Below are 14,049 nucleotides of genomic sequence, written 5' to 3'. Positions count from 1 at the left end.
GTAGGGAAGATAAGTAATTGTGTTACAGAAAGTTGACAGTTTATTATTATTTTATTTCTCTTTTTTAAAATATCTTCTATTAAAGCCTATTTACCACCATCAGTGATGCTTCCCCCACGGCGTTTACAGACTCTCCTGCGGCAGGCGGTGGAACTGCAGAGGGATCGGTGCCTATATCACAATACCAAACTTGACAACAATCTAGATTCTGTGTCTCTGCTTATAGATCATGTTTGTAGTAGGTAAGAGGAAAACTGCTTATATTCTGAAATAGAGTAACATTTTTATAAACTCAGTTGTGAAGCTTATCAAAATGTTCTGTTTAGACTTTTACATAAGAGCTGGACAGTATTCTTAACTGACTAAGCATTTATTCACAGGTAGAACTAAAACTGAATATTAAGTATACATGTGTATATAGTAAACTACAGTTTAATAAGTAAAGCTGTAAAAGCTGTAAAGGGTTTTCTTTTTGTTGGCTGTAAAGTTTAGCTTCATTTTCTGACAGTTTGGTCTAAGTTATTGTAAAGAAGCTTATGGTCAGGAAATAATTTAATGAAAGTTCTGCATTTTAGTAGAAGATGGACTCTAACCCAAAAATGCTCAGAGTAACGGGTATTAATCTTCCAGGGTAGGTTGTTCTACCTACCCATGTACATAACTTAGCATTTTAAGAATTTTGGGCTGTTTTTTTTTTCTTAGAGTTGGTAAAATTGTTTTTAGTCTATAAAACTTTTTTTTAAATAGTTGAAAAGAGAGAGACAATGTCACAAATGGCCATTTCATCAGGCCAGGCTGAAGTCAGGAGCCAGGGACTCTGTCTGGGTCTCTTGTGGGTGGCAGGGCCTTAAGCACTTAAGCCATCATCTGCTACCTTTTCTGGCACATTGGTAGGAATCTGGAGTGAAAGCAGAGAAGCTAGGACTCAGACCAGGCCCTGTGGTGTGAGTTGCTGATGGAAGCAGTGGCTCAACATGTGCACCAAAATGCCTGTCCCGGAAGTACAACTTTAAGATAACAAAATAAATTGTGCAATCTTTGAAACTCCAGAAAGGAAATGAGTTGGTTCCAGTGAACCAAAGATGAAGGGGAAACGGCTGAAGTGGATGTGCTCAGTTGGTTTTGCCCAAGGTCATCTGATGAAAATAGCATGAATAGGGAGGATAAAATTACAGCAGTGTGGAGGACGAGGATAACCACAAAAATTATGTATAAATGCATAGCTGTTCTTTGATTTGAAATTTTAGGTGTGCGTAAACCACTTTGATTTGTAGTTGAGTTTTTACTCCCTTTTTAAATAAGAAGTAATTGAGCTGTTGGCCTTAAATAAATGACTTCAGAATGTCACTTAGCTTAAAGTATAGGAGTACTGTTTGTTGCATGTCTCAAGTGTTCTGTAAAGGAGTAATTAGAGATCCTTTGCTCTGATCCCTTTTTAGTCTTTAGCTCTATTCTGCTTTTGATGAATATTTTTAAGACTTTGGTTTAAATTGAATAGAGATAGTAAGGGACACGGCTGAAAAGACTGCATGGTTTTATGTCTCATGGTTCTTTAAAGAGATTTAAAGAAAATGTTAAAGCAGTGTGACCCCCCCCCATTGTTTTGTGTGGTTCATAAATTTATATATTGAAGAGTAATGACTAGACTTAATGGTTCAAGAATTATCTGTAGATTTAGAACTCGCCTTTGTGTTTAGCAACTGAAATTTTGGATTACGTGATCCACATTTCATCACATGTAGAAAATATTTAGTGTAACCTTTTTCAACCATGATGTCAGGGCTCAGGTTCCAATACGATCTGTGGGAAAGCACATACTCTCCCTTCTGCTTTTGAGGTGGCCCCTAAAGCCGTTTCCTACTATACAGTCACAGTGTGTGCATCCTCCTTTTTTTCACTCTTCATATTTCCATGGTACGTAGCACTTGAACAGCTAACACCAGACCTGATGCTGGTATTGGTGTGGGGTGGCAGAGAAACGATGACTGTCACATACCGTTAAGAAAAAAAAGCCATTAATAAACAGGGCTGGTAATCTTAAAGATTTTTTTTTAAGTAATGACAAAAAAGTGACAACATAAACACCACTCCAGTCACATACGTGTACAAATTTACAGTAGACTAGATTATTTGTGCCTTATCATTTTGATTATTAGACAATCCTTTCTTACAGGTATCTTTGCCACCCAATTTCAAATGCATTTTTTTACTCGGGCAGTTTTGGTCATTCAAATTAGTGTGCGTTTTATGCCTGCATATAAAGTGCTTCTCCTTTTAACTGACATTGCTATTGGTAAATTTGTAGGAAGAAGAAAATTTTTCGAAGATTGAAGTTAATTTTTTATAAGAATTTTATGCAGAGGTAGTTTTTTAAAAAATTGGATTTTATTGAATGACACTTAGAAAGAAAAGTGGCCTTGGAGTCGGCCATAGATCCAAATGCTAAACTGTTACTTAGTGGGTTTATAACATCTTGTGCATTACTTACCATCAGCTTCATGAAAATTGAGATAGTACTTCATTTAATTATTAATATTTGTTTTATTTATCTGAATGCCAAGATGATAAAGACAGGGAGAACAGGAGACAGACCTTCCACCTGCATCCACAACCACAGGGCTAGGCTGGACTGAAACCAGGAGCAAGGAAATCCATTGAGATCTCTTTGTTACTTTCTGTCCACATTAGCAGGGAGCTAGATCACAGGCAGAACAGCCAGGTCTCAGACCAGCACTCCAGGAAGGGAGGGATCCGAATATCCCAGAAAGCAGCTTAACCCTCTGCACCACAGAGTTTTCCCCAACGGAACATGTTTGTGCATTATTGATTGGTTAGTGAAAAAAAGTGAAAATTGCTTTCAAAATAGATTTGAATGTTTATACCTTATTGTCTGGATATTTTTAGGTAAGAATTTTAATATAATCCTATATGATCCAAATAGTAGCCAATTAACTACATAAGAGTACCCTTAAATGAAAAGCTATTCAAGTTAAATCAGTTTTTCTTTCTTTTTTTTTTTTTTTCTTTTCAGATTTATTTATTTGTATTGGAAAGCAAGATATACAGAGAGGAGGAGAGACAGAGAGGAGCATCTTCCATCTGTTGATTCATTCCTCAAGTGGTTACAATGGCCAGAACTGAGCCAATTCGAAGCCAGGAGCTTTCTTCCAGGTCTCCCTCGTGGGTGCAGGGTCCCAAGGCTTTGGGCCGTCCTTGACTGCTTTCCCAGGCGACAAACAAAAGATGGGAAGCCAACAGCCTGAGACAAGAATTGCCACCCATATGGGATACTTGCACTTGCAGAGCAAGAACGTTAGCCACTAGGTGACTGTGTCAGGTCCTAAATCCAGTCTATTAAAATTTTTTTTTTTTAAAGATTTATTTATTTTATTACAAAGTCAGATATACAGAGAGGAGGAGAGACAGAGAGGAAGATCTACTGTCCAATGATTCACTCCCCAAGTGAGCCACAACGGACGGTGCGCGCCGATCCGAAGGCAGGAGCCAGGAACCTCTTGCGGGTCTCCCACACGGGTGCAGGGTCCCAAAGCTTTGGGCCATCCTCGACTGCTTTCCCAGGCCACAAGCAGGGGGCTGGATGGGAAGTGGAGCAGCTGGGATTAGAATCGGCGTCCATATGGGATCGTGGGGCGTTCAAAGTGAGGACTTAGGCTGCTAGGCCATGCTGCCCGGCCCCAGTCTCTTAAAATTTACCTGCAATATTACAGGTGTTTAGTAGCCACGTGTGTTAGAATGACCTGGTATTGGACACAATACAGATGTATAACATTTCCGGGCCCGGCGGCGTGGCCTAGCGGCTAAAGTCCTCGCCTTGAAAGCCCCGGGATCCCATATGGGCGCCGGTTCTAATCCCGGCAGCTCCACTTCCCATCCAGCTCCCTGCTTGTGGCCTGGGAAAGCAGTTGAGGACGGCCCAATGCATTGGGACACTGCACCCGCGTGGGAGACCCGGAAGAGGTTCCTGGTTCCCGGCATAGGATCGGCGCGCATCGGCCTGTTGCGGCTCACTTGGGGAGTGAATCATCAGACGGAAGATCTTCCTGTCTCTCCTCCTCTGTGTATATCTGGCTGTAATAAAATGAATAAAATCTTAAAAAAAAAAAGAATAAGATGTTGATGTGAGAATGACTAACTCCATTGAACATTTACTTAAAAATCAAATCACCCTGTTTTCCAGACTACACCAGCACTGTTCAATGGATCTTCTTGTGACCGTGGAAATGTTTTTTGTTTTGTTTTTTTTTTTTAAGATTTATTCATTTTATTACAGCCAGATATACAGAGAAGGAGAGACAGAGAGGAAGATCTTCCGTCCGATGATTCACTCCCCAAGTGAGCCGCAACGGGCCGATGCGCGCCGATCCGATGCAGGGAACCAGGAACCTCTTCCGGGTCTCCCACGCGGGTACAGTGTCCCAATGCATTGGGCCGTCCTCAACTGCTTTCCCAGGCCACAAGCAGGGAGCTGGATGGGAAGTGGAGCTGCCGGGATTAGAACCGGCGCCCATATGGGATCCCTGGGCGTTCAAGACAGGACTTTAGCTGCTAGGCCACGCCGCCGAGCCCGAAAATAAATAAATCTTTAAAAATAATTTTAAAAAAGCACCACCTACAGCACCAGCATCCCCTCTGTTGTCCCAGCTGCTGTACTTCTGATCCAGCTTCCTGCTAATTAACCTGAGAAAACAGCAGAAGGCCAGGCCAAGTGCTTGGGCTTTGCACCCACATGGAGACCTGGAAGAAGGGCTTGATTTCAGCCTGGCGCTTTGGGGGATGAGCTAACAGATAGAAGATCTCTGTGACTGTAACTTTACCTTTCAAATAAATAAATCTTAAAACAAAAAATGTAAGGCCAGATCTGGCTGACTCTGTGCCTTCATTTTTAGCTTTTACTGTTAAAGTACAAGAGCTGCTGCCTTAAAGCGCGCTTTTGTCGCCTACCACAGTGCCAGCAAGAACATACACGGCTTCTTTATTTCAGGGATTTATATAGTGGATTTTATATAAATAAAAATATAATGTCAATTCTAATACAATTAGCTGATGCCATCCAATTTAAACATATAAACATGACGCCCTGATTATTAATAATCTGTGGAAATGTATTTGATCATGTCATAATTTTTTAAGGTCTTATTGTTAATATTTGAAAGGCATAGGGTAGAGATAGCTATTTTTTTAAATTTGTTTATTTTTATTGGAAAGGCAGATTTACAGAGAGGAGGAGGGACAGAAAAATCTTCCGTCTGTTGGTTCACTCCCCAAGTGGCCGCAACAGCCAAAGCTGAACCATTCTAGGAGCCAGGAACTTCTTCCAGGTCTCCTACTTGGGTGCAGGGTCCCAAGGCTTTGGACCATCCTTGACTGCTTTCCCAGGCCACAAGCAGGGAGCTGGGTGGGAAGTGGATCAGATGGAACACAAACCAGCATCCATATGGGATCCCGGTACATGCAAGGCGATGATTTAGCCGCAGAGCCATCGCACCAGGCCCAACAGTAAATTCTAAGTTGAAGCAGATTTTAGATTACTGACTGCCCCTGGTTACCTTAAGTAAGAAGGTTCTAATGTTAGAATCTCACCTTTTTCAATGTACAAGTAAAAACTTTGTTCTTAAGGTTTGTAAGTGCTTTTGATCTTAACATTTGTGATATAATCTAAATAATTATTTGTGGACTTCTTTGTAGGAGGCAATTTCCATGTTATACTCAGCAGATACTTACGGAGCATTGTAATGAAGTATGGTTCTGTAAATTCTCTAATGATGGCACTAAACTAGCAACAGGCTCAAAAGATACAACTGTTATCATATGGCAAGTTGATCCGGTATGTACTCCACTGTTAATGCTGCGATTGCAAAGAGATAACTTTAAATCTAATTGATTCATAGTGCATATTTTAAAAGTACTTATAGAGTGGGGGAGGTTTGCGGCCTTTAAGTTTCTCTTTGTTATAGAGATAGCTTGTAGATGAATATCAAAGTTGTTGAGTATGGATCGTGTGCTGGTGATTGTACTAAAGCTGTGCGTGCTGTGTCTGTCCTGAGATACTGACATGTCCTGTTTTCAGATGAGAAAACTGAAATCAAAATTAAATTCCTGGGCTCTCAAAGCTAGTAAATGGCATATAAAATTTCTATTACAAATAACTGCTATTTTTTTTAATTAGTTTATTTTTTATTACAAAATCAGATGTGCAGAGAGGAGGAGAGACAGAGAGGAAGATCTTCCGTCCAATGATTCACTCCCCAAGTGACTGCAATGACCAGTGCTTCGCCGACCTGAAGCCAGGAACCAGGAACCTCTTGCGGGTCTCCCACGCGGGTGAAGGGTACCAATGCTCTGGGCCATCCTCCACTGCTTTCCCAGGCCACAAGCAGAGAGCTGGATGGGAAGTGGAGCTGCCAGGATTAGAACCAGCGCCCAGATGGGATCCCTGGGCGTTCAAGGCAAGGACTTTAGGTGCTAGGCCACGCCGCTGGGCCCCATAAATCACTGCTATTTTTTAAGGATGTATTTATTTTACTTCAACGTCAGAGTGACAAAGGAACAATGGAAACAGTAGAGAAAGAGAGAGTATTTCCATCTTCTGCATCCCTCCCCAAGTGTTCAAGTCCAAAACCCAAGAGTTTCAGGACTTCCTTGTGGGTACAGGAGCCAGTGCACTGGGCCCTCCTCTGCTGCTTTCCCTGGCCATCAGCAGGGAGCTAGATCAGAAGTTAGGTGGCCAGGTCTTGAACCAGTGACCATGTGGGAAGCCAGCATCACAGGTGGAGGATTAGCTTGTTATGCCACCATGCTGGCCCCAAACCCACTGGTATTGCTGTCTGTGTCAAGGTATGTCTTCCATAGTATTTGATTTTCAGAGTAATACAATGCCTATTCTAAAAAGTGAGAAAAGACTTACTCTGTTTTCTAAAACTATTCATTATCTTGTGTAATTTTTTTAAATCACTTATTTGAGAGAAGAAAATAGAAAGCTCCAATTCTCTGATTCACTCCTCAAGTACCTACAGTGGCCAGGCTGAAGCTATGAGTCAGGAGCTTAGTCCATGCTACCACGTGGAAGGCAAAAACCCAGTTACTTGAGCCGTACCTCTGCCTCCCCGTGTCTGCATTAGCAGGAACCTGGGGTCCAAAGCCAGGGGTAAGTTTCAAATTCAAGCACTCTAATATGGAATATCAGTGTCATTAGGCCAAGGGCCCAGCACCCATTCTGTCTGTTTATAACTACATGACTACATATGGGTAGATATTAGTATGTTTTATCTTTTGTCTCTTTGTAAGATTGGTTTATTTACTGGAAAGAAGGAGGAAGAGACAGAGAAAGCAATCTTCCATCTGCTAGTTTTCCACAAATGGCTTGTTTTATGTATGGTTGCATCTTTGCTTTGGTAACACTATATCTGCAAAACAAACAAACAAACAAAAAAGATTGTCTCCCTTTTCATTCTGCAGTTATTTACAAGGTATCTAAAAGGGAAATGCAACAATATAAAAAAACACTGCTCTGTAAAGTTTTTTCTTAATATCAGTATCTATCTCACACTCTTAGTTAGCATTTAGTAAGCACCCACTGTGTGCCCGTCTTTGGCTACACACAGACTGAGTACGTAAGAATACACTGTAAAATTGTTCTATAATGAATGCTGCAGGAACATACAGAAAAGGTCATTCTGGAACTGAAACGCTCAGGAAGTAAGACAATACATCTTAGGTGAAACAAAGATAAAGAACTATTAAACAAAACTAGTGAAGAGTTGCCTTTGGCTAAATGAGAGTGGGAAAGAGTTGGTGTTGAACTGAGATGATGCTAATAAACTAAGCAATAGATAGCCCAGGGATCTTTTGTGTACTTCGTTGAGGATTAGACAGTTTTTTGTTTTTAATTCTTTGAAATGCAGAGCCCACGGAGTAGGAAAGACCCATCCATCTGCTGGTTTTCTCCCCAAGCATCTGAAGCAGCCAGATTGAAGCCAGGCTGCTGTCTAGGTCTTCCTAAGGTCTCGCTAAGGGGTTGCAAGTCTTTAGGCCATCTTCAACTACCTTCCCAAGCACATTAGTAGGAAGCTGCATAGGACGCTGCACTCCAAATACAGAAGATTTAAAGAACATGTTTTTAGATAGCTAAAATTATCTGGGACAGCATTATTTTTGCTTCCTGCATTGTTTTATGTACATGAAGCAGTTTTTGAGCTAATATTGTTAAAGGGATTTGTTATCACTTTAAGCAAATCGTTCTTATCCTAGAACATTAACATGAACGAAAATTTGATCCTAGAAGATTTTGAGCTAGTCAGGAAAATGTAACTTGTCCAGTTAGTAAGTCATACAGATGAGTAGGCCTTAATGCTGTGGATACGATCCATGTACCTCATGTCTGTCCCTTCCCAGGAAAGAATTGGATGTAATTGCAATGTTAACTTTTATTTTGTTAATATAGGCTTAGAAATAGCTAATTTGTTAATAAAAGTAGAACTCCATAGAGAAACAAACCAATATACATAATCCATTTTTTTGTTAAAATTCTAGCCTATTTTTCTTTTCTTAAAATTTACTTAATTTTTATTTGAAGGCAAAATTATAGAGGAGGATAGGGAGAGAGAGAGAGAGAACTCTTCCATCTGCTAGTTCATTCCCCAGATAGCTACAATGGCCAGAGCTGGGCTGATCCAAAACCAGGAGCTTCTTCCAGATTTCCCATATGGGCTCAGAGGCCAAAGGACTTTGAACTATCCTCCACTGCTTTCCCTGGCCATAAGCAGGAGGCTAGATTAGAAGTGGAGCAGCCATGACTCAAGCTCGCACCAATATGGTATGCCAGCACACAGATGACCTGCTTTTTTTTTTTTTTTGGAAGATCTATTGTTTATTTCAGTGGCATAGTTAGAGAGATTCCATTGGCTGATTCACCATCCAAATGACCGCCATGCCAGGTCTGAGCTAGGCTGAAGCCAGGAGCTCGATCCCAGTCTCCCCACTACTAGAGCCGTCTTTTCTTTTCCCAACTATGTCAGGAGGTGGATCAGAAGTGGAGCGGCTGGGCTTGGGATTGTCGCTCTGAGAGTATTAGCATCGGTATCATCAGCAGTGTCTAACCCACGGGGCCACAATACTAACCCCTGGCCAACCTAATTTTGCCAGATGAGTTGCAGATCAGTTCCTAATGGCTTATGGGCCATTGCTGTAATCCCTACCTCCAAGGCTCAGGTAAACTCAGCGCATCTTCGGACTAACTAAAATCTGACTGTTTCTACTTCTAGATTCTCTGCTCTTCTACGTCTTAAGATTTAATTGTTTTTATTGGAATGGAGGATGTATGGAGAGAAGAAGAAACAGAGAGAAAGATCTTCTGTTTACTGGTTCACTCCCCAAATGGCCACAGCGGCCACAGCTGATCTGATCAGGAGGCAGAAGCTAGAAGCTTCTGTCAGGTCTCCCACATGGGTGCAGGGTCCCAAGTACTTATACCATCCTCTACTGCTTTCCAAAGCATATTAGCAGAGAAATGGATCAGACTTGGAACAGCTGAGAGATAAACTAGTACCCGTACAAGATGTTGCCACTAGATGGTGGAGGATTAACTGACTGTGCCACTGCCAGTCTCAGCTCTACCTTGTTTTGTTTTTTTCAAAATTGTTCATTTACTTGAAAGGCAGTTAGAGGAGGGCGAGAAGTCTTCCATCTTTTGATTTGCCCCCCAGAATGGCCTCAGCAGCCAGGACTGCCATGAGCCAGGAACTGCATCTGTGCCTCCTGTGGGTATAGGCACCCAAGTTCTTGGGGCAGCTTACCTTTGCTTTCCAGCAATGTTAACAGGGAGCTGTATAGGTGTGGAACAGCCTGGACTAGAACTGGCCCACCCACTGTGCCAGAATGCAGGTAGGTCCCCCAGATTAATTTTTAAAGATCTATTTTTATTGGAAAGGCAGATGCACAGAAAGGAGGACAGACAGACAAAGATTCTGTCTGCTGGCTTACCCCACAAGTGGCTGCAAGGCCAGAGCTGAGCCAGTCTGAAGCCAGAAGCCAGGGGATTCCTCTGGGTTCCCCATGCGGGTGCAGGGTCCAAGGCTTGGGTCATCCACGACTGCTTTCCCAGACCACAGGCAGGAAGCAAGATGGAAAGTGGAGCAGCCGGGACACAATGTGCAACCTGGATGGGTTCCTGGTGCTTGAAGATGGAAGACTAACCTGTCGAGCCAAAGTTTCTGCCCCTAAAATTTAATTCTTTTGCTTAGAATAAACAAGTCAATTCCTCAAGCCTTGGTCTGTTAGCACTATGTCCTTTGCCCTCTACATTTTTGCCTTTGTAAGCTAAGAGTGTCAAGCTTAAAATTAGATAATCCTTATTCACTTCCAACTCTATTTTGAACAGGCAGATTTCTGACTCTTCTAATCTTCTGTTTCCTTCCTTATAAAGTGAGGGAAAGGGTAATACTGAGCTCTTAACTTTTTGAGTGTTAAATGGGATATTTTTATGTGCCATTGATTAATACTAAGTGGTCACTTTGATGGGAACATAAAATAGTACAATCTCCTGGATAATGATTTGGTAGTTCCTCAAAACATTAAGCATAGTTATTATATGACTCTGGAATTTCACTCCTGTGTGCATTTTTTAAGAGAAATCAAAGCATGTCCCCCTCAAAAAAACATCTTGCAGGATGTGTACAAGGTAGCAGTAATCCAGGCATTGATGAGCTGAATCACCAGGCATGGTGAGGGCAGCATGGTTGGTGTGGCACTGGTGTCTTCTATGGGTGCTGGTTCTAGTTCTCACTGCTCCATTTTCAACTTAGTTCTCTACTATGGTCTGGGAAAGCAACAGAAAATGGCTCAAGTCCTTGAGTCCCTGTGCCCTTGTGGCAGAAGCAGAGGAAGCTCCTGGCTTCTGGCTTTTGATTGGCTCAGCTCCTGTTGTTGTAGCCATTTGGGTAGTGAACCTGTAGAAGGAAGATCTCTCTCTGTAACATCTTTCACTTAAATTTTTTTTTTTAATCTTTAAAAACTGCTGGGGGCTCGGCGGCGTGGCCTAGTGGCTAAGGTCCTCGCCTTGATCCCATATGGCTGCTGGTTCTTATCCTGGCAGCTCCACTTCCTCTCTGTCTCTCCTCCTCTCAGTATATCTGACTTTGTAATAAAAAATAAAATAAATCTTTAAAAAAAAAAAAAACTGCTGGGCATTTGTGAAGTAGAATACTATTTAGCAGTAAAAGTGACTGAAATTGTTGATAAATTCTCCATTAAAGATGAGCCTTGCCTTGTGTTAAGTAAAAGAAGCCAATTACAAGACTCCACATCATGTATCTTTCCATTTCTATGAAATGGTTGCCAGGTGCCACAGGGAAGTGAGCATGACTGCTGATGGGTATGGGATTTCTTTCGGGTTCATAAAGATGGTCTAAAATTAGATGTGATGATGGTTACACAACACTGAAAATACTCTGATAACAAAATTGCACACTTTTCAAGGATGGATTTTCTGGTAAGTAAGAGTTCAATTAAAGCTTTAAAAAGTAAAAGTTAGCTCTTAATTAATTATGCCTATTTTTTTATTTCCTTGTCAGCTTGTTAAGGGTGATTTCTGTGTCACCTTTATAATTCCATATGGTACACAGTGTGTATGTGTGTAATATTTCTAGTAATGTTACAGTGTGATTGAGTCTGCGAAGAAAGCTTTTCCAGACTTGCTTGAGAGGACAGTTGGCATGAAAACATCGATTATTATGTTATCAGAATACTTTTTTTTGCAGCTATTTAAGTTCTTGTGCCAGAAGACAGTGATTTTTAGGGATGGGGATAAACTGAGTGATCTGTTTTTCTTCCTAGGATACACACCTGCTAAAATTGCTTAAAACATTAGAAGGACATGCTTATGGCGTTTCTTATATTGCGTGGAGTCCAGATGACAACTATCTTGTTGCTTGTGGCCCTGATGACTGCTCTGAGCTTTGGCTTTGGAATGTACAAGTGAGCGAGTTCCATCCTTGGTTTAGCCTTTATGTAACAAATGATCAAACTCTATATGTTTGTTGCAACTGTTTTCTTGGTTTGCAGAACAGAATCATTCAACCCGTATTACCATAATGTATCGCTTATAAAACACAATTCCTAAAGTGGAATAAAGTGTTTAGATTTATAAGTTACTCTGAATAATAGTTTTTGTCGTATGAGTTTTATCCAATTTACTGTGGTGCTTCCAGAACCATTTTACAACTCATGGTTCTGCAGTGTACACAGTGTACACCTTTGCAGCATATAAAATATAAGCATTAAATCCAGTTTCCCATTATAACAACAGCTTCACATCTTCTTACATGTATTTAATATTCTGAATTCATTTAATGTAGCTAAATGATGATTGTAGTGCTTAATATTTTAATGACTTTACTATTTCTTTTTTTTTTAAAGATTTATTTTATTTTCATTATAAAGTCAGATATACAGGGAGGAGGAGAGACAGAGAGGAAGATCTTCCATCCAATGATTCACTCCCCAAGTGACCACAACAGCCATGCTGCGCAGATCTGAAGCTAGGAGCCAGGAATCTCCAGTTCTCCCACATGGGTGCAGGGTCCCAAGGCTTTGGGCCGTCCTCAACTGCTTTCCCAGGCCACAAGCAGGGAGCTGGATGGGAAGTAGAGCAGCCAGGATTAGAACCAGTGCCCATATGGGATCCCGGTGCATTCAAGACGAGGACTTAGGCAGCTAGGCCACAGCGCCAGGCCCAACTTTAGTATTTCCAAATTAAAATTTTAACTTTATCCAGAGTCCAATTTTGGAAAACCTCAGAATAGATTATTGTATTACTTACAGACCACGTTTTAGAAATCCTGTGGTTACAATAAAAATTTATTTCTGAACTTTTTATGTAAACTGACTTGGTTAGGTGTGATTTTTTCTTTTTTTTACTTTATGCAACGGAATGGTCCAGGCTGTGGTTTCAGTGTAGTAGTTCAGCTTGAATGGGGTAAGAATTTTAACAAGAATGTGCCAATCAAGCTGCACAGGAAAAAAGATGAACTCTAAATTGTGCCTAATAGAACAAAATGTAATTTTTTAAGGATTTTATTTATTTGAAAGGCAGAATTAAAAAGAGAATGATATTTGCATCTACTGGTTCATTCCCAGTGGGATGGGCAATCCCACGCCCAAGTCGTGAGCCAGGAATTCTGTCTTGTCTCCCGTGTGTAGCAGGGGCCCGGGCATTTGGGCCGCTTTGTACTATCCCTGAATTGGAAGTGGAGCGGCTGTGACTCAAACTGATGCCTATGTGAGATGCCAAGTCTCAGGTGGTGGCTTAACCCTCTGTGCTACAATGCTGGCCCATGTAAGACTAGATTTTCTCACTGTTCAACGTATCCTTGTTGCAGTCCCAGCTTTTAAGAAAAATTTTAAATATTAAGAAAAGTTTGAAAAAATAATTTAAAAAAAGTTGAGTATCAGCACAATGACTCAATTTGCTAATCCTGTACCTCGAAGCCCTGACATCCCATATGCAGCTCATGTTCCAGCTGCTCCACTTCCCATCCAGCTCCCTGCTTGTGACCTGGGAAAGCAGTCGAGGATGGCCCAAAGCTTCGGGACCCTGCACCTATGTGGAAGACCTGGAAGAAGCTCCTGGCTCCTGGTTTTGGATGAGCTCAACTCTGGCCATTGTGGCCATTTGGGGAGCAAACCAGTGGATGGAAGATCTTTGTCTCTGCTTCTATGCAAATCTGTCTTTCCAATAAAAATAAATGGAAAGATTAAACTGATCAGAGCTATATATATGATTACTTCCTGAGATTAAATAGTTACTAATATTTTATGATATTTTATGTTCATATGCATGCATAGATAAGTAAAGACAGGCATATAAGCATGTACATATAGAAAGCCGTATCTGAAAGTATCTAAAACATTTGAAAGTACAGGTATATTTTGCTTCCTAATACATATCTGCCTAAAATAAGATGCTATGTATTCAAACTGTATTAGCTTTCAATACTTAAAGATCTTAACTAAAACTCTGTGGATGCTAATGTT

The 14,049-nt window shown here is 41.0% G+C and overlaps 1 protein-coding gene across 3 annotated transcripts in view; it reads left to right on the top strand.

Annotated features, from left to right (window-relative positions):
- WDR26 (WD repeat domain 26) overlaps positions 1–14,049 on the top strand; it is a 43,068-nt gene that overhangs the window by 14,118 nt on the left and 14,901 nt on the right. For all 3 annotated transcript variants that reach the window (XM_004578607.4, XM_004578608.4, XM_058669226.1), the window contains 3 exons: positions 86–242; positions 5,707–5,845; positions 11,851–11,991. In XM_004578607.4, coding sequence (XP_004578664.2) covers positions 86–242; positions 5,707–5,845; positions 11,851–11,991 — 437 coding nt within the window. The remainder of the gene's footprint in view (positions 1–85; positions 243–5,706; positions 5,846–11,850; positions 11,992–14,049) is intronic.

The sequence above is a fragment of the Ochotona princeps genome, chromosome 10 (genome assembly GCF_030435755.1).
Source record: "Ochotona princeps isolate mOchPri1 chromosome 10, mOchPri1.hap1, whole genome shotgun sequence".
Lineage (NCBI taxonomy): Eukaryota > Metazoa > Chordata > Mammalia > Lagomorpha > Ochotonidae > Ochotona > Ochotona princeps.
The sequence above is the reverse complement of the archived record's forward strand: the minus strand, read 5'-3'. Positions and strand labels throughout refer to the sequence as shown.